The sequence below is a fragment of the Cryptomeria japonica genome, chromosome 9 (assembly GCF_030272615.1).
Source record: "Cryptomeria japonica chromosome 9, Sugi_1.0, whole genome shotgun sequence".
In the NCBI taxonomy this organism is placed as follows: domain Eukaryota; kingdom Viridiplantae; phylum Streptophyta; class Pinopsida; order Cupressales; family Cupressaceae; genus Cryptomeria; species Cryptomeria japonica.
The window spans coordinates 442,993,980-443,014,439 of record NC_081413.1 but is presented as its reverse complement, the minus strand read 5'-3'; the positions used below and the strand labels follow the sequence as shown (position 1 = coordinate 443,014,439).

The window sequence follows — 20,460 nt, the reverse complement described above, 5'->3', positions numbered from 1 at the left end:
ATATCCTGCTCTATAATAATCACCATCATACTTGACTAATCTTTGATTAATGATTGCATGGCGATGGATATGATCTTCCCACTAGATTTTGTTGAGAAGTTAATTTGCATCTACGTCTTACTTTCATTCACTTGTGTTTGGCTATCTTCAAGCTTTATATTTTATATGGGTACATCTTGTTTACGGTTTTGAGCATCTTTCACTTGGCCACATTCCTTCGGCTTGTAATGTAATCTTTATATATAAATATTGGATTCACCTCTTTGTTCAAAACAATAGTTATAAATAAATATCAACACAAAGCTCATATCTATTTTCTTGAGTTAACTAGATTGAATTTGGATTCAACTCAACTAATAAAACAATAATTATTTCAATCTCCTAAATATTCAAATTAATAAATGGATAAACAAAAATAAAAAATACTAATTCAAAGATGAATTTAACTGACAAAATAAAAAAATAAAAAATGTTTAGTGAAAAAGTATAATTAGTTCTTAATTAATCAAATAATTAAATATTTTAATTAATAAATATAAAATATAAAATAATCTCTTGTAATTTGATTAATTAATTAATTAATTAAAACTATAATAAAAGATAGATGATGCAATAAACAATAAATATGATAACAAACTTGGTATTGGTAAATGTAATGATAATTAATTAATGCTATAGAAAATAGTATTTAATGGACAATAAGATGATAATTAGGGTTCAATTATTAGGAGAATAATTGTAATGTATACACTTTGAAATTTGGCAACCCTCTAAACGTGTATTGTTAAATGTTGTTGGTCCTTACCATAAAGCAAACAACAATGAATTAGGTAAATAATTGATATATCAGAATATGCACTATAGGAAATCAGGTCAAATATTTTCCTATAAAGAAGATAGAAAATCAATGGATATGACCTATGATGGAACTGATAAACCATGTTGATTTCAAGACCAAATATAGATAAAGAAAATTAATTTAAAATTCTAAATAAGTGTCATATAGTGTTGAGTACTCACCTTTGTAACATTATAATAATAGTATTTGTTTGCTTGAAGTAGGTGAGTTATGACATAGTGTTACAAGGATAGAATTTACAATATAGTTTGAGTCAAATAAATTATTTGAAGATTACATTCCTTTTAAGTGATGTTGACATTAGGTTTGATTTGTATCAAGTGCAAGTGGAACTAAATATTTTCATTATAATAATTTTTTTTTTTTATTATGATAAATAGGTTTTATAGGGACCTGAAACCCAAAGTTAGAGAGTAGTACAGAAAATAAACAATTACTAACTAGTCTAGAACCAATGAAAAAACAACCACAGAGATAGGGGTCAGGCCCACGTAGCAAAAACACAAAATAGTAATAGAGAAAAACTAAAAACCACTAAACCAGAGATTGTATCAGCTCCAAATTCTTTTGGATCATACTCTTGTTGATTTCCTCAAGCTTGTCCATGATGAGCCTGGAGGTACTCTTCTCTTGGTTTCTATTTTTTGTCCTCATATAAGGGATAGTAGTGGTCTATGGTCTCGTACCCTGCAAGTTCGGCTCATGGATTTTCTTCCTTTGTTTGGTGTCTGGGGGTGCGATACTGGTGGTGGACTGAGCTCATAGGTCCACAATCATCACATTGACCTTTCTAAGGCCTTGATCACTGTTATTCATGGCTTCCCTACTAATATCAACCAGATTCTTCAGGTTGTCCTTAATCTCTTCCAATCTTATTTCCAACTGACCAATCCTTGATTCATGATCCGTTTTCATGATCTTAACATCTTCTATTAATTTTTGTGTCATTCGAAGAATTTTGTCAGTTTTTCTTGGCATGGGTGTCTTAGTAAAAGTGTTAATAATGTCCTTAATTCATTCTTTCAACATATTGATCTTCTTACTGACCCAAAGAATGAAATTTTCATGGCTTTTAATAGAGTTATTAAGGAGAATATCCAAATCAGTCTTTTTGAGTATCCCCCGGTTCCCCCTATTCAACGATAATAGGGATGTCTAGCTTTATTTCCTTCTCCTTTCCCTTGGCTTCCCCATTTTTTAGATTAATTTGGACTTTTTCATATTCGGTGGGCTAGAACCTTGTAAATTGGGGTTAGGGGTTTTATACTTATTAGCAGCCCATCTGGTGTGTTTGTTTCTTCTATTGCTATCAGTGCCAAGTGTAATACTTTGTTGGGGACCCTCCTCCTGAGAAGGACAATATTTTGTATGATCTGAGACATTGAGATCCCTCCAATCCATAGCCATACTAGACTCTTCTTCCTCCATTTCTGTATCAAACACATATTGTAGATCAGGGTTGGTCAAAAAATTGGGGATTTGAACAATCGAGGAGGGTTTAACCCCATGATTGTTAGCATACCCCATGATGAGAATGATTAACCCCTAATGAAAAATAGGAGTGTCACTATTTTCTGATGTGATTCGCCAAGATATTTTCAAGAGAAGGCAACAGATAGAGAGGCAAAGAAATTCTTTTGTTATACCAAAAATTGTTTAATATCATAAAGTGGTAAGAGAAGATACCAACATAGCAGTTGTCAAGAGTAATGTACCTCATAATCACTCCGGCCATCTCCACCCAAAGTGATTGTAGGTCCTTCTTGTTAAAGTCGTCATCCTTCATCTTTTGCACCCTTTTTCTTTCACTTTATTTGTCAAATAAGGTCGAAATGGCTTCTTTTGCCACCTTCCTCTCTCTGTAAAACTTATTTCCTTCCTTTAGCAATCTAGTTATCTCTGCAATGAAGGTTTCATCAATTCTAAACTCCGCTCCAAAGGCCATGAGGATACTTTTCTCCCAACCATTCACAAAATCCTTTGTCACTTTTGGGTCATTTCCATAAAGCCTCTTGAGATATGGTACAAGGCCCCCATCAATAATCTTCATCCATAGCTCTCTTTTTTTCCCCATTTCTCATAGGAAGTAGGCTCCATTATGGTTTTTTCACCTCCCATCAGCAGTTTACCTCTACAAAAATGGATGATGGTACCAAACCCAAACAAGGCAATTAAAAACCGGATACAAAAGAAAGCTCTAGAAACCCCGGTTTTGAATTTCAAACTCAAAACCCATGAAAGATCATTATTCATTTGGCAATTTGTCATCATTAATGCGATAAGAATGACTAATGCATTCGACGTCCTTTCTAGTCATTTCACACAATTGTATCAAGAAAGTTTCCTTTCTTGTCCACCAGCGTATGTCCATATAATCAACGCCAATGTTCTCCAGGTGGTCTGTTGGCATGTTACCTTACTGATAAATGTGGGAAATTTTGAAATCATCTAAGTTTACAATCATGATGTGACACTCCTGAATTAAAGGCTTGATAGTCCAGCTGGGCTCGATGTGTTTACTCACACATCTAATAATGTTTAGAGAGTCACTCTTAAGCCAAACTTTTTTGAGCCCTTCTTTGATAGCAATGTGTAATCCAATGCAAGAAACTTTAGCCTTGGCGTAGTGATTTGTCTGGGTGCCCGGTGGGAGTGCCACCGCCAAAACAAGCCTGCCATTGTGTTCACGAGCAACTCCCACATAGCTAGCTAGTCCAGGATTACCTTTAGTCGCCTCGTCAACATTGATTTTGGTCAACCCACTTGGGGGAGGAACCTAACCAATATTATTTCTCATGTGCTTTAACTTGACAATAGGTTTAGAAATATCCCAGCTGATATGCCATCTACTGATAATATCCCAGTCCTGAGTCAAAGTAGGAATAGGGGGTCTAGCTTGCAAGAAGGACAAGATTAGAATAATTATTTGTTAATGTAACTAAAGAATTGTAGAGTGACATTGTAACAAAAACCTATGAATTTATATTGGAAATAGGATCTAAAAGAAAAATATTACATGAATTTTAAATATGTCAATTATGGAACCTAGGATAACATTATATCTATGAATCATATTTTTATTAATAATTTTATTTTTTAATTTATTCTAATTTTTTAATAGTTCTAACTGCAATTCTTACCTTAGTCCTAATTCTAATGCTAATCATAATTATAATTATTTTATGACTATAATAATTAATAATAATTATAATTTAATCTCTAATTTTTCTAGTTTAATTCATTTTAATTTCATTCGTATTTGTATTTATTTATTTATGCTTTGAAGTTAATACATTTTTAAAATTTAAGATAATAGGAATGATTGTAATGAAATAATTTAACATTTAATTTAAATTTTTATTTTAACTACGTATAATCAAATCCCTTTAAAATAGAGAAGATTATCTCTTCTTTGATACTTCAGAGATGTTATTTAAATTAATTTTTATTTTATTATTTTAATAGTGTGAATCCAAATCCCTATAAAATAGCTAATATATTTGATTCTCTATTTTGAGAGATTAAAAGAAAAACTAAAGAGGAGAAAAAGATTCCCTTAATCAATTGGGACACGACATGTTTGTTAAAGGAAGATGGGGGGGCAGGTTTGAGAAAAATGAGCCTTCAACATTTGGCACTTGGTCCTAAATTAGCTTGGAAAATGTATAAATATCCCCACAAGGGATGGTGTAGAATGATGGCAAACAAGTATCTGGATGCAAATGAGCTTGAAAGAATATTCGCTATGGCAAATATTGTAGGAGATTCTCCAATTTGGAGATTCATTTGGGAGAGTAGGAAAATAATCACAAACCATCTTACATGGAAGATTGGCGATGGGAAAAAGGCCAAGTTCTGGAGAGTTTCTTGGTGTGGGGAAGAAACATTGGTAGAATTGATGGAAGATGAAGATTGGGTCAATCAGGTGGATGCAGAGGTTAGTTTATTTGCGGCAGACTATATTAGACAATTTGATCCCCATAAGGGACTGATCATCTGGAAAACGGTTGGTGTAGAGAACAGGGGAAATAGCTTAAAGCTGGCAGAGATCCTTAAATGTAGGAAGATTCATATCTCAAATGAGGCGGACACACTTATATGGAATGTAGCTAAATCAAGTAACTACAAGGTAAATTTGGGCTATGAAATCCAAAGGAGGAGACAAAAAGACAGTAATTGGCCCGTGATCCTATGTTGGGATAAAAGGGTACTCCCAAAAGCAAGTGCCTTTTTATGGATTGTGCTTCATGGAAGGATACTGACAAGTGACAGATTAAAAACAATGGGTATATAGGACCTAGCAGATGTTATCTATCTAAGGAAGAGGAAGAAACAATTGATCACCTATTATATGGATGCAAATATTCAACTCAATGTTGGGATTGGTTTGTAAGTAAGTTGCAGAATCACATGCTCCGTAGTTGTACTTTCAAAGATTTCATATTTGCTTGGCCTATAGTGGGCAAAAACTCAAAGTGGGCCATCTTGTAAATAACAAGACCATCATTGGTCTCTTGGCTGATCTAGAAAGAACGAAATAGGAGAGTTTTTCAGGGAGGAAGAATTGAAGGTTTCAATACTCATTAACAGAGTCCAGGTGGCAATAGAAGAAAATGTAAATGCCAAGATTTATGGTCAGAGCTACAAATTATATACCAAGTGGGATATGGAAATGGAATAGGTATGGAATCTGAAATAGTCAAGTCTCCATAGGTTGAAGGATAAATTGATTGGGAGGAAGAATGTCAAATGGTGCCTGCCACCTCCTGGCTCGAAAAACCTAAACTTTGATGGTGCTAGCCGTGGCAATCCAGGTTTGTCGGGCTTTGGGGTTGTGGTCAGAGATGAGGATGGTAGTTTTGTTGGGGCTATATGTGGGTCTTCAGGAATTGTTTCCAACAATGTGGCAGAAATCACTGCATTAGAGGAGGGGCTTAATTGAGTCATTGCAAACAATCATCTAAAAGTAGTTATCGAAGGGGATTCTCAAATTATACTAAATGGTGTAACCAAAAAAATTTTTACCAATTGGAGGCTTAACGAACGGATCCTGAGAATAGACCGGCTTATTCAAAAGGTGGAAGACTATAAGGTAAAACACATATTCCATGAAGGAAACCATGTGGTGGACTTACTTGCCAATTAGGGTTTAATCGAATCTCAGACAAGGGTCGTTTTGGTGGCAGATTCGGTGTTCAAGGACCTGAATGTTTTGCTAGAAATGGACAAAGATAAAATCCCAAGGAAGGGGATCGGGTAATCCCAACCACAGAAAGGTACCATTGGGATAAGAGAAGAGCTCTCTTACCAGCTTCGATGTTGGAGGACAAGGTAGGTGTATATTCGATCTCAGGTTGATGGATTTCTCTGGTTCTTGGGATTATGGTGGTCATAGTGACAGCGAGAGACTATCATAGCACACTAAAATTTGATTGTAAATGAATCCAATGGATGGAGGATTTATATAACACATGGGGAGTCAGTGTTTTTTGACATAGTGAAGGAAGATGGTGCATCGATTCGGGCTTAGTTGCCTATGTAGAGAGGAGACATTGGAGGAACAGTGCGATAGATTATTCGACATCGACACAGACGGGCTTGAGGCGATATGTAGAATAGTGGAGGGTGCCCTTAGCAATGATAGGCACTGGTGCGATGGGCAGATCTATGATAATATTGTGTCTTCTGGTTGATGTTTTACCATCCAAGGAGGCTTGTATCGAAAAAATTGTCAGGTTTGTCAAGGATGTTGATGCAGACACCGTGGGAAGTGTGGTCTTAGAGGTGGAAGAAGAATGGGATAGCATTCTGGGACCCTTTTTTAACACTATAGTCTATCTGTCGGATGTTGAATGCTCGAACTCAAAGGACGAAGAACAGGTTGCTTTTGTGGCCTTCAAAGCTAACAAGGAGGAATTCATGTATAACACCAGGGAGGTGTTTCATGTGGGTGTGAAGAATGATGACCTGGACCCCTTCAACCAGATGATGTGGACATTGGAGGGTTGGCTCTCGGAGGGCAGCGTTGAGCAGGTGGCTTTGATCGTGTCTTGGGTTGCTACCATATTGAGGCTCATATAATATGGCCTCTTTAATAGTTTATGTTTTAGCCATGTGTATGTAGGGAGTTGTTTTCAGTTAGTTGGAACATGATTGTAATATATTTTCATAACTAATATAGGGAGCTATCCCCATTAAAGATAATACTTGTTTAAAAAAAACAAAAAAAAACAAAAATCTATGTACCAATTTAGGAAAATTACTTTATTTACAGAATTATAATTTAAAAGTAAAAAATCTAATCACAAGCTAGTAAGGAAATCATTATGTCAAGTCTCAGGGACAAATTTTTCCATGATTCTTCTTCACTTTGAAAAGACATTCAATAGGATTAAATGGGTGTTTGTACTTCATATGATTAGGGTACTTGATTTCTTTCTAAGTTTTGTAGAACTTGATTACTATTTTATTTAGAGATTCCTCTACATTCATTGATATTAATGGAGATTTAACTAATCATATCCCCTTACAGAGGTCTATCAGACAAGGTTGTAACATAGACTTGTCTTTTTTAGCTAAAAATGAACTATATTATGTTTTGAGAACTAGCCTTAGCTCTCCTTTGATACACGAGATCATTCTTCCAAATGATGAGCTCTTGTTGAATGACTAGTTTGTTGATGATATTACCTTACTTTGTTATGGAGCCTAATCAGACTCAGAGGTTAAATTTTCCCCTTTTATTGGTGCAGTTTCCCCCTAAATTATTCAACGAAGGTTTGGGGGTTCTACCCCCAAGACATATTCATTTATTTTTCTATTGCTTGATATATTCTAACCCTATTTTTTTTAACTGGCATAAGTCTTGATAAAATGACTAAGGGTTAGGGTTTTCTTTGAGAATTGTTGTAAAATTTTGTAACGGTATTGAGTTGCAAGAGATTACTGGATGTTGTAATCTGTTTGATTTCCTAGATAATAATATTGGACTCTCTATTTAGTTGATGTAGCCTAAGTTTGGGTGAACCACGTTAAAAATTGTCTCCTCGCTATTATTATTTATGTGTTTCTTATTCCTTTGTTTAATCATCATTTTGCATTTAATTGATATTTTCTGCATTTAATTCCTAACACCTTATTAATTAGAGTGTAGGAGAACAATTTTGGTAATTTGATCCATATATTGGATGTTTATTTGTGAGACCTCTTGGGCTATAGTCTCTACCAGCATGTCCAAAATCTTAAGTTGGGACCAAGAGCCCCCTAATTGGTTTACAAATAGAAATTGGTTATGGATGAGGCCTAATTAGATTGTGAGATACTTCGGCATCCCATTTTTTCTATCTCCATATTTGAAATACATGAGCGATTAACTTTTCAATAAATTGAAAGGAAACATAATAATTGGAAAATTCATCTTCTTTCCCTTGTAGGTTAGATGGAGAAGGTAGTAAAAAAAAATCCAAAGGATCTTGAGGGAATTTGTATGGTTAGATGGAAAGGGTAGTAAAAAAAGGCATGTTCTCAACTGGGCTTTGTGTTATTTGCCTAAACGTTGGGTGAGTCTACGTCTTAAAGATCTTTATTTGTAGCCATTACTTTAATTTCTAAGTGAATCATCAAATCATTTGAGGGGTAAGAATATTGGAAGGTTCTTAAGAAATAGTTTTTCCTTTTTTCTAAGACAAAGAGGGACAAGTCTTGGAATCCCTTGTGTTGGGAAAAATGGTTTCTCAACCTTGCATTTACACGAGGTTACTATTCTAGTAAGTTTTCATTTGAGAATGAAGTGGTGCGAAATTCTTCCTAAAGCTTTTGTTTGGCTAGATTAGCATTCTAGTAAAGTTATGTCACAAGATCATAACTATTTTTGAAGATATTAAATTTCTCATTTTGGAGGGGTGCAATGAAATGTTTAAATTTAATTTTGAGGACTTTAGAGGTCTATAAATGCCTTGAAAAGTTGGCATAAGTGGTACAACTTCTTACAAGACAATAGAGAACTTCATGAGCTTTTCGATGCTTCAAAAGGTTCATCAATAGGACACACGGTTCTCAAGTTATGGCCTCTGGAAGTATGTACTCCTAAAATAGGAAATATAAAATACATCAAACACATAAATGAGCTATTAAAGGGAGGGACACATGTTGACATGTGTTTTAACATGTCATAGGGCATCTAGATGGGAGATAACGTCAGCTACACCTTATTGGGTGGTTTTAGCCCATGGTTTTGTAATGATGTTGACTGTTTCTTCTATTGTATCTTAGGTATATATGAGGTGAGTGAGATATAGGTTGCACGTAAGAGTCTTATGGCTATTGGGTTACCTCTAAATATTTGATTAGTGGTACTCCTATGAAGAGCTTTCTCTGCAAGCATATTGTAATCTATTTTTGATTGCTGAATAATATATTAGGCGGCTTTTGGAGTGTGGGGTTTTTCTCCCAAAAGGATTTTCCCCACGTAAATCATTGTGTTATGGTTTGAATGTTATTATGTCTATATCTATTTTCTATAACTGTTGTGATGATCTGTAAACTTTTTGCATTACCCTCCTCTCAAGGTTAGTGTAGGAAGTTGTTTCACTACTTAACTTCCTTACACCTTGCACATGAACAATTACCTATTTTGGGAGGTGGAATTGAATTTTTTTGGGTTAGTTGTGTTTAAGTTATTTAGAAGTATTAGGGGGCTATCAAGATTTCAATTTACAATTAAAGCACTTTTTCTATAGCATCTAAATCCTACTTCAATACTAGGTTAATTTGGTGGAATCTAGGGGAGAAGGATAAGCCATTGACCCTTATACAAGGATGGTCAACTAGATAGTAGGATTTAAATGTAATCATAGGTTCATTCATATTTTGGATGGAGAACTATTAAAATCTTGAGATAAATTGAAAATAGAGTTTGATATTTTGGATTATCAAAAAGGAACTTACTCTATGATCAAAACTACCTTGAATAATGCCAATTCTTATGTTGATATCAAAGATGGCTCTAATTTTCTTTTATTGTTTCTTCAAAAGATGACACTATTCTTAACCAAATAACCTCTAAAAATCCCTATCTTTTGCTAAATGATATGAGGGAGGTTTTTATTATGCTTGATTATTGTTGGAGTGTGCATTAGTGTTTGGCTAAATGGTCTATTGTTGTATGTCTATTTGGACTAGGTCTAAAGAATCTAAGAAAGATATCTTTAGATGGTTGTTTACCATGAAGAACTTATTTTTTATTAAGATAAAATGGTTTTTACAGGGACCTAAAACCCATATCCAAAAATAGAATAGTCAAAACAATATCAAACCAAAGAAGTACCAATAACTAAACGGTGAAAGAAATAGGGGAGACACCCTATAGAGCCCAAAAAAATACAATAGAGAAACTTGGGAAAACAACTTAAAAACTAACCAAAAAGATAGCCAAGAGATTCCATAGGCTCATAATTTTTCTCAATTATATTTTTGTTTATATCTTCAAGCTCCTCCATGATGGTCCTCGTCGCTCTTTTCTCCTAGTTCCTACTCCTAGTCTAGTAGACACGTACATTTCCTCTCCTTGTGGATTTATATCCAAATTTTTCTTTTTAGACTTGGCAGCTAATGGCAGAATATTGTTGTGTGGATGGACTTTATGAACTTCAATTTTCTCATTCAACTTTTTGTGGCCTTCAACACTATTGTTCATACCCTCTTTACTAATCTCCACCAAAACCTTGAGATTAGCCTTTTGTTTGTCCATACCCTTCTCCAAATTGGCTATACTAGCTTCATGCTCTGTTTTCATGACCTTGACACCTTTAGTCAATTTTTGGGTCATTTTTAGGAGCTCTTCGGTTTTATCAGGCATCAGGTTCTTGGTAAAGGTGTTGATAATATATTTTATACCATGTTTGATGAAGAGAATTTTGCTAATCACCCAACAAAAGAACTTATCTTGACTAGTGGCTGAGTTAGCCAGAAGCATATCAAAATCTGCTTCATCAATTTTTCTATTTCCAAGGTCCACTTGGTCCACATTGAGGGGAATATCCAATTTTATCTCATCTTCCCCTTTTCCTTTTGTCTCCACTGCTTTCCCTACCTTTTTCTTTTTAGAGCTTTTATGCCCCATCTCCTGGGGTTAGAAAGGAGGGGTTTTGTAGTTTTTGGCTACAATTCTAGGGTGTGGTTTAATCTTTTTGTTGTTGTTTGTGCTAGGAGTTCCCTTCATGGGGGGCCCCTCTTCCTCTGAGGGATATTATTCTGGGTCATCATCTAGCACATGAAGGTCACACCAATCCATGGGCATCTCACTCGACCCCTTCTCATCTACAATTTTTGTGTCTGACACCACATGCACATCGGGACTTGTCAATGGTTTAAGGTTTCTTTCAATTTTGTGGATAAGGGATGGTTTGACCTCATTCATTTTGGCATATTCCACGATAAGGAGAATCAACCCCTCATGTAAAGCAGGGTTGTCATTATTTTTTGCATGATTAGAAAGACTATGCTCCAAGGAAGAGATTAAATAAAATGACAAATTTATTTTCCTATCATGTCTAAAATGATTTAAAATAGTGAAATAGTAGGAAAAATATTGACAAAGCGGCCATACAAGGTGATGTACCTCATAATCACCTTTGCCACATCTGTTGAAAGACACATCAACTCTTTTCTGTTGTAGCCCCCATCCGTCATTTTCCTCACTCTGTCCCTTTCACCATGAAGAACTTTTGTTTGTAATGAACTTGATGATATTGGTATCCTTGTTAATACTTGCTAGTTATGTGGCCAACTTGAGTCTTTTGAAGACTTTCTTTTTTGTTGCAAATTTTCTTTAGTTGTTTGGTCTATATTTTAGGAGACAATTCTGATTGGGATAATAAGAATAGATTTTCATTTGATTTAAGTTCTTGCTAGACATTTATGATCCTTTAATGCTTAACTTAATGTTTTTTGGATGGTTTTGTCCAATGAAATTGTATCCAGTACATTTGGAAGAAAAAGAAGAACAAAGAGGTTTTCCAAGATATGAAAATAACTTAAATTACTATGTTTAAAATTGAACTCACTTTTAACTGCATATTTTTTATTTCCTTAATATTATGGAGATACGAAAGGATGGGTTCATGATTCTAATAAAAAACAATTTGACAATATTGTACAGAACAAAGGTAAAATATGTTGATTTCTTTCCGTAAGGGAGAGATAAGCTAAATCAAGAGAAGTTTGAGATGTTAAAAGAGTACATGAATAAAAAAGACATTCCTAAGACTAAGGAGCAAGATAGTTTCTTGTGATTTTCTAAAAGATACAAATATGAGCCAATAGTGAACGATGTTGATTCAAAAGATTAAATTTTTCCTCCGATTGGTACATATGACTCATTGACTATGATCATTGTGAATAAAACTTTGTTAAGGCTTGTTGGGAATGAATAAAAGATGAGGATATCTAGGTCTTTTTGTATCTAGTAAATGTTTTAAGGTGTTTCCTACTAGTTTGTAATGCTAATGCTTGGATAGATTATATGGAGCTTTTGTAAGATTGTATTTTGTTTACTATATCTAATATAAAAAAATGAAAAAAACTATTTGAAAGAGGCATTTTGTTTTAAATATAAAGAAATATCAATCATTATTAGACATTCATTTCTATAAAACACAAATTATTTTAGCTAATCACATTAAAAAAACACATTTATAAATTATAAAGATAAAAATTTCACATGTTAACTGTATAAAATTAAATAAATAACCAGATTTGAACCCTCTCTCATACTTATGTAATCAAAACTTTATTAAATTTAATTTTATAAAAATATTAAATAAATAAAATCTTATAATGATAAAAAACCAAATTATTATTAACAAGTTAAGATTTCAATAAATGCAATAATATTACCTATAACAAATTAAAATAAAAATAGATTTCGTTTATCTACCAAAAATTTATATATACTTAAATTTGATATGCTCTCCCTCATTTTATTTTTACTATTAACAATAAATATTTTATTTAAAATGTCATTGATTCTATCTTCTTTTCTAATCTCTTAACTTTTAACTTAATTTATCTAATAATCCCCATTTCCGTACAGGTGAAGTTTGAATGGATATTAATGCTCGAGATAAACTCCCCCTTAAAATCTTGCTTTATTTTCGCATTACCTTGTCAATCTCGTGATAAACACGCAGTCATTTTCATTGTTGACAAAATAATAAAGCATTGCAGACAAATTATGGTGTGATTGACATAATTGAAAAAAATTGTGGCATCAATATGCTTTTTCTTATTATTAAATTCTGTTTCGTAAGTATGAGTATTGAATAGACTGAAGCGTAGACTTTGGATAGATGACAGGTTGGAATTGGCAGGCTTCTAGAATATCTCTAAATTAATATAAAATATCAGTCGTTGAAACCAATAATTTTAGGAAAACATTGTAAATAAAGGATTTTTAATTAGTGTGACGAACAGTCTTACGTCGATGTAGATGAGGAAAACAAGAAATTTGGAAAAAATTAAAAAAACGTTATGTGTTTGATTTAAATATGTATATAAATAAGTGTTAAATAATGAAAAGTTGTGTTCTTAGTTTTAGGGTTTTGAAAAAAAAAATTTGTTGTAAATTATGTATTTAAATTTGTGAATGTTAAATTATAGATTTATATTATATAATTCTTAGTAGACTACAAAATTGATTGTGAGGTTCTTGTTAATTGAAGATGTAAATTTTACATTTGGAAATTTGAACAGAGTTCATGCATTTGAATCTATTATAATATTTTTTTAAAAATATGTTCAACTATATTATGTGGACTTAATGTTATTGAAAAACATCAATCAAATTAGTTGCAATAGGTAGAGGCCAAGAGTAGTGCGGTTGAATAGACTATTTTAAAAAAGTTTCTTACAACTACCAGGTCATAAATTGATTTTGTAGTAAATCTCATTTTAAGGATTATAGTGAATTCACATGATATTTGAAGTAGATGTGAAGAGTGGAATGTGCTATATTAAAATATTAAAGGTGCACAAATTGTGACCCTCATTACACATAAAAGGAATTTTAAGTGAATTAGAGTTTAGGAGATTAAAAATAAATTTTATCATATACTTTTAGTCTTGGCAGTGACATCATACCATGAGGTTGAAGAAACAACATTTTATTCCATTTAAATAGAAAATGCATAGTTTTTTTGTAACAACCTCAATATTTTTGGGATCTTCAAAATAAAATGGGTTTAATCTGTTTCTTAGATAAACAATAATAGATTTTGGAAGTTTGAATTTAACTCAGAATTCAAACAAGTAAATAAATATATGAATAACATGATAATGAGTTCTAAAAAGAGAAAAAAATATCATTTCTATAAATAAGAAGAAATTTTATTTATATTATTTTCTTAACTTATTTTTAAATCAACATATAGTAGTTTATTATATTCCATGATATAATTTTTAATAATAAAAAATATTTTAAATATATATATATATATAGAGTGGCACAAAGGAGCCATGTTATCCAGGCATAAAAAACAATCATTGCACAGCCACCCACAATGTGAATCGACTATGGCATAAGATAATAGAAAAACGAAACATGTACAAAGCACGATGCAGCCACTTAAAGGCGACAAACGCTGCAGAGAGTAAAGGAGCATTGCCCAGCTCGTTTTAAAGCCATAGTGCATATCCAATAAATACATAACCATTCGAAATTAGGCGCAGCCATTAAAAGAAAGTGTTAGGTCATTTAAGATCCACTTGTTCAGGAACAAACATAGTCCTAATGGGTAGTTTCAAGAGCAATTCCAAATGATAGCACATGGTAAGGAAAACATGTAAAAGTCCAAATGATATAAATTCAATAAAACAAGATCATAAAAAATGCGCTCACCAAATACTCACTCAGAACTCCACCTCCAATTTGCCGGTCAAAAGGTAAACTGCTCAGACTGAGTATAAATCATAATTCAACCAAATTGATTATAAGGTAAACTGGTCATGGGCTAACCTCGGATAGAATAGCGCTGAGATGCATCATAAGGTAGGTATCCATCATTTCTAGCACTTGCATATGCCCACAAAAGTCGGTGACTTGAGGAAAACATGGTGCGGAATAAAGCAAGTCAGAATTAGCGGCGACCCGCGGCAAGGCTGACATTTCATGAGTTGGTGGAAAAAAGGAATCTGTTAATCTTGGATTATTCATACTGCTGCCACTGTGAAGACTTTTCTGATTTGAATTCACACTGATTTTATAAGAGAGAGAGGCTTCCTCTGGAAAGTTCAATTTGGCTCTCCTGCCCCTGAATTTTAGAGCAGCATCATCATAAGCTTTGGCTGCATCTTCTGGTGTGGAGAAAGTGCCGAGCCAAACACGAACTCTTTTGTTAGGGTCTCTGATTTCTGCAGCCCATTTGCCCCAGGGTCTCTGTCTCACTCCTCTGTAACGCCTCTTCCTCTCTTGCTGCTCCACATTATTCCAATTCGTTTCTGTCACCACACGCTGCTCATAATCTTTTCTTCTCAATATATCCTTCTCTGAGCCACTCTTTTCCTGGTTTCTTTCAATACTGTTTCCGTCTACACATAACAGCCACCGACCAAAAATAAAAGCATTACAAATGGGAAAAAAAGTGCTCATTTATACTGAAATCAATGAATCTTAACTGCACAGAATATCTTTACCCTGTTGGCTTATCGATTATGACAGTATTGTATTTTGTGTGGAACTTTTCAGGACTATGATAACTGTGACTGGATTCCTGGGGATTTTTTGAGCTCCTGGATATAAGAGGTGAGACTTTAGCATCCATTTTCTAGCAATTTATTTTTCACAGTTTTCGCCTGATCTTATTGATTACCGGCCAGACTTTTTAAGTATGTGAAGAGAGTGTGTAATGATTTTCTTGAGTTGTTCTGAAACATTTTATGTTTTCATTTATATCTATCAAAACTGAAGAGAAACCCAGTTTTTGTATGGCTGTAGTTTTTGGGATGCTTACATTCTTAGAGGTAATTGTAAAGTTTCTGATTTTAAATCATATGAGTTCACGAAATCTTTGAGTAGATTGATTATTAAAAAGTTATCACCGAGACAAAATAATTGGAAGATTTTTAAATTTTTAGGTTTTCTTTTAAGAAATAAGTAAAGTATTTGATTGTAGGGGATTTTTCAAATTTTTGTTACAAAAATATTTCAGGAAATATGGCATCTGGTATGTTAATTCTTATTTTTAACAAGTATGGTTTTATCTATTAGTGCAGTAGAATACAAATTCTACTGGAATCTAAAGATCTGTAAGAAATTGTCCACCTAGGATATGTAGAAACAACAGATGCAGATGTATTACACAATTTTAAAAGAAATGTAAGACAAAAAAATATTAATGAAAAAAAAATTAATGAAGATATGTTTTTGTTCTGGTCAATTAATTTGATAATATTTCTTAGGATATGCGCTAATGTTCATTCTAAGTATACATGGAAAAATTCATTAATGCATATTAAAATTTATAAACTATGAAATGGTAAATGTTCAAAATTGTTTTGAAAACATAAAAATAATCAACAATAGATCTGTTTATGAATTTTTAACAAAAATAGAATGTATAAGTATTTGCATAAAGAATTTAGGTGAAGATGTGACTAACAAGAATGATAAGGAGACGTTTTGAGATAAATTATGTCTAAAATTTATGATGTAGTTTCTTTAGTCAAAATCCTTATAGATCTCACAACTATTAAAATAAACGAGCTAAGTGGAATTTTGTTAAATAGCAAAAAAAATATTAGAGTTATGAGAAACTTAAAACAAATATTTTCATGTAAAACAAGTCTAAAAAATAAAAGAAACATATTCTTCAAGGACCATAGCCAAAGTGAATCTACAAAAGAATTCTAACAATAAAAAAGAATCTAAAGATGAATTCTAACAATTCTTCCTCCAGTAGAAGCTAATGTTTTAGAAGTAGAAGTAATAATTTAAAAGAAAGAGAGGGACATAAATTAATGTGCAAGATAGTAATTACAAGATGAATGTCCAATATTTTCACTGTAATAAGTTATGTTACTATAAAGTAGAATATCACAATAAATAAGTTGAAATAAAATAAAAATGAATGTTATAAATTTAATTGAAGATAAATAATGTTTCCTGATTATCTATTTCAATAAAAGTGAAAATGAAAATAATGTATCTTACATTGATTGTTATTTTTTCCTTAAATGGCATCTAATAAGAGTTTGTTCAACAATTTAGATGAAAATTAACCCCAAAAAATGATATTGAGAGATGGTTAGTCTTAGAGAGCCAAAAGCATAGTCACTATTACATTTATAACTGAACATTGTGTATATCAATAAAGCACTAATAGTTATAACACTTGATGTAAAAAAAATACAAGTAACATTTAATGAAGATAAGTCCATGATTAGATATAAATTAATAATGAATTTAGTTCTTCCAAGAATATAGATAGGTGATAGGATTCTTCCTCTATATTTAACTCATGGAAACTAAGAATTCAAAAAGAAAGTAATGAAATAGAGTAAAATCTAATAGCGAAATGTAGGTATCTTAATTTTATTGCTTTATTTTTAATCAACAAATGAGTGTGGTTTAAGGGTTGTCTTTTATTAAAGATACAAAAGAAATATGCGAAGAGTGTATTATTGACAAATAATATAGAGAGAGATTTTTAATTGGTAAATAGAAATAGTTAAACAATCTCTTGTGAGAACTCATATGGATTTAGATTTGTGTTGCCTCATGGAAATATTTTCTCTAGGAAAGTAAATGTGCATTTTGATTTTTGTTAATGATTACTCGAAAAATTAAGTATATTGCTTAACTACAAGTTTAATAATATTTAATCAATTTGTAGAATTTAAGAGGTTTGTTGAGAAATAGAGTGATACATGTAGGTTGCATAATGAATGTGAATATAAATCAAATAATATTTACACTTTTATGAAATTCATGGAATCGATGGACTTTACTACTTCCTACACCCTACAACAAAATGGAATTGATAAAATGAAGAATATGACTGCTGTCAAAATCTCAAGACTATGATGAAATTAAACAAATAGATAAGAGGTTTTAAATAGACATAGTATGTACAATTATACATATTCTAAATATGAGTCCTAGAAAACAATTTAAAAAAAAATCTTCAAAATAATGGTTTTTAATTGAGATAGAAGTTGAATATTTGAGGGTGTTTTTATGTGTTTCTTATGTATGTATGCCAAAAAAAAAGGCATATGTTTGATCATAAATGATTTATATGCATTTTCCATGGATATCAATAAAAACTAAAGTGTACATGCTTTATGATCTATTGAGTATGAAACACGTGATAAGTAGAGATGTGATATTAAGAAAGGAAATATAATACATAGAAAATTATAATTGATGTAGGTGATGAGGAAGAACAACTCAAATGGTCAAGAGTGAAAATAAGAAAATATCAAAGAGAGAAAAAAGAATCGTTCATTAATTCTTATGCTAGATTCAAATTTCAATAAAAAGATAACTTTGTGTCACAAAGAAAAATAAACTATGCCTTGATCACCCCAATCATTCAAAACAAAGAGTCACAGGCCTTTGAACAAGCTAAAGAAAATGAAGGTTTAGTTGAAGCAATAAATACTAATCTGATCTAAAATATTTAAAAGAATGATATATGGAATCTAGTCTAGTTACCTCTTCATATGGAAGTAGTTGGTATAATGTGGATGTACAAAACTAATTTCAAATTTGATGGAAGCTTTATTAAACAAAAGGTTTGATTGGTAGACAAAGAACACACTCAACAAGAATGTATGGATTATGCTTAAATATTTACACCCATAGTACAAATAGGTATCATCAATCTAAAATCAACTTCAATAGCTCAATATATTAAATAGTTCATCATATAGTTCTCAAGAGCATTGATGAAGAGGTTTATTTGACATAATCTAAAGGACTCGAAATGTCTTTTAAAAAGCACACTGTTTATAGATTCAATAAGACATTAGATGATTTTAAGCAAAAACTAAGAACATGGTATTCCAATATTGACTCATACCTATTGTAGAAAGGTTTTTGTAAAAAACAATGTTAGATCCCAATCTTTATATAAAGAACTCACTTGGTGATATTATTATCTTAGTTTTATATGTGGACGATCTTATCTACATTGAGAACAATTGAACTAATTTGTAAAGTTTAGTGTCACAAAGACCAAAAAATTTAAAATAATATATTTGTGACAAATACATGATATGTGAAAAAGAATCTTTCTTAAATTATTAAGAAAAAAATTAATACACTTACTGAATATTTGAAAACTTAATAACAAAAAAATCCTATTTTTGAGATTGAGATTCCAATTTATGACATAGCAATTTTTCTGCAATCCCATAAAACCTTTTAACTCCATACAAATAGAATTCGAAGGTTTCTTAGAAATATATATGAAAATAAAATCTACTCACCAAAATAGGGAAAAATAGAAAGATAAGGTGTTAATATCAAATAAATAATTATATATCTCTGTTATCAGTGAATTTGACTCTTTTAACGGATGATCTAAATTTTATCTACTACATAGTTTAACATCCTATAGAATAGGGTACCGTTTTTAATATTCATCTGCCTATTGTTATTACAAATCGCTAATAGATCTATGTATTTATTCCACGGATTGTGGCAAATGATTATTATTTCTCTTACACTAAGAAAATGAAAGAGAAAGTAACAAAACTCTGTAATAATAATAGAGATGCAAAAGAAATTAGGCGATCACCGGTTTCTGTGCTGACGAAGTAGATGGGTGTTGTCGTTGCCGTCAAAGAGTGCTCGTGATCTCTTTGTCTCTGTCTCTGTCTCTTGACGGTGGAGAGGAATTGGGTACTATTATTGTTAACATCGAGAATGACCCGCTCTGGATTCGAACCCTGATCCGATCCATTTTCGTGTATCGCCATTTTGTAGCCGGCTTTTCCACTCACCTAAAATGGAAGCTCTGGGCAGGGCATCAGAATAATAGCAAAGAATTAAGCAGTATTGTGATGTATTTAATTAGGGTTCAGTGCACAGAGACGGCTTTTTGAATTCATGGGTGGGCTCTAGAGTCTTGGACGACTTGAAAGACTCGAGTCTTCAAGTCTTTGCAAGGATCCACCATCCACGAATTTGACGGTAAACAATTGATGATTTGGTCGTTTTAACACCTTACATTTGAGGCCTTGCTATGTTATGTGTAATGGTTGTGTCCACATAGATATGAAAGAGTGGACGATTCTTCAATTTTGACGGTTAATTATTAATGGTTTTATCATTTAATTACTTTTCAATTTATGTCTCATTATCTTATCTTATATGTAATGGTTGTGTCAATAGTATAGACAATAAAATTAAAATATATATAAAATAAAAAAATGAAAATAAAACAAATGAAAAAACAAATTAAATTTTTATTAAAAAAAATTTATTAAATTTTTTTATTATAAATTTTAGATTAAGTTTATTAGTCAATTCTATTATAAGGAATATGAATGTGATTTAGTAACATGTTATTTTATTTTATTCATGGCTCCCCTTGACCTTT

The 20,460-nt window shown here is 32.1% G+C and overlaps 1 protein-coding gene across 1 annotated transcript; it reads right to left on the bottom strand.

The window, feature by feature from the left end:
- Positions 1-14,378: 14,378 nt before the first annotated feature.
- Positions 14,379-20,021, bottom strand: LOC131037935 (ethylene-responsive transcription factor ERF022). The gene is made up of 2 exons (XM_057970195.2): positions 19,657-20,021; positions 14,379-15,442 (listed from the first exon to the last, which is right to left on the bottom strand). Exons 1-2 carry the CDS (start codon positions 19,835-19,837, stop codon positions 14,859-14,861), a joined length of 765 nt encoding a protein of 254 aa, XP_057826178.1. The 5' UTR covers positions 19,838-20,021; the 3' UTR covers positions 14,379-14,858.
- Positions 20,022-20,460: the final 439 nt, after the last annotated feature.

What these genes read in the sequence shown, in the direction of transcription:
- LOC131037935 (XM_057970195.2), bottom strand. Translation starts at nt 19,837, where the DNA reads ATGGCGATACACGAAAATGGATCGGATCAGGGTTCGAATCCAGAGCGG. An exon ending in CTTCGTCAGCACAGAAACCG is followed by an intron (nt 15,443 to 19,656) that starts GTGATCGCCTAA and finishes TGTTATGTGTAG; the next exon opens with ACGGAAACAGTATTGAAAGA.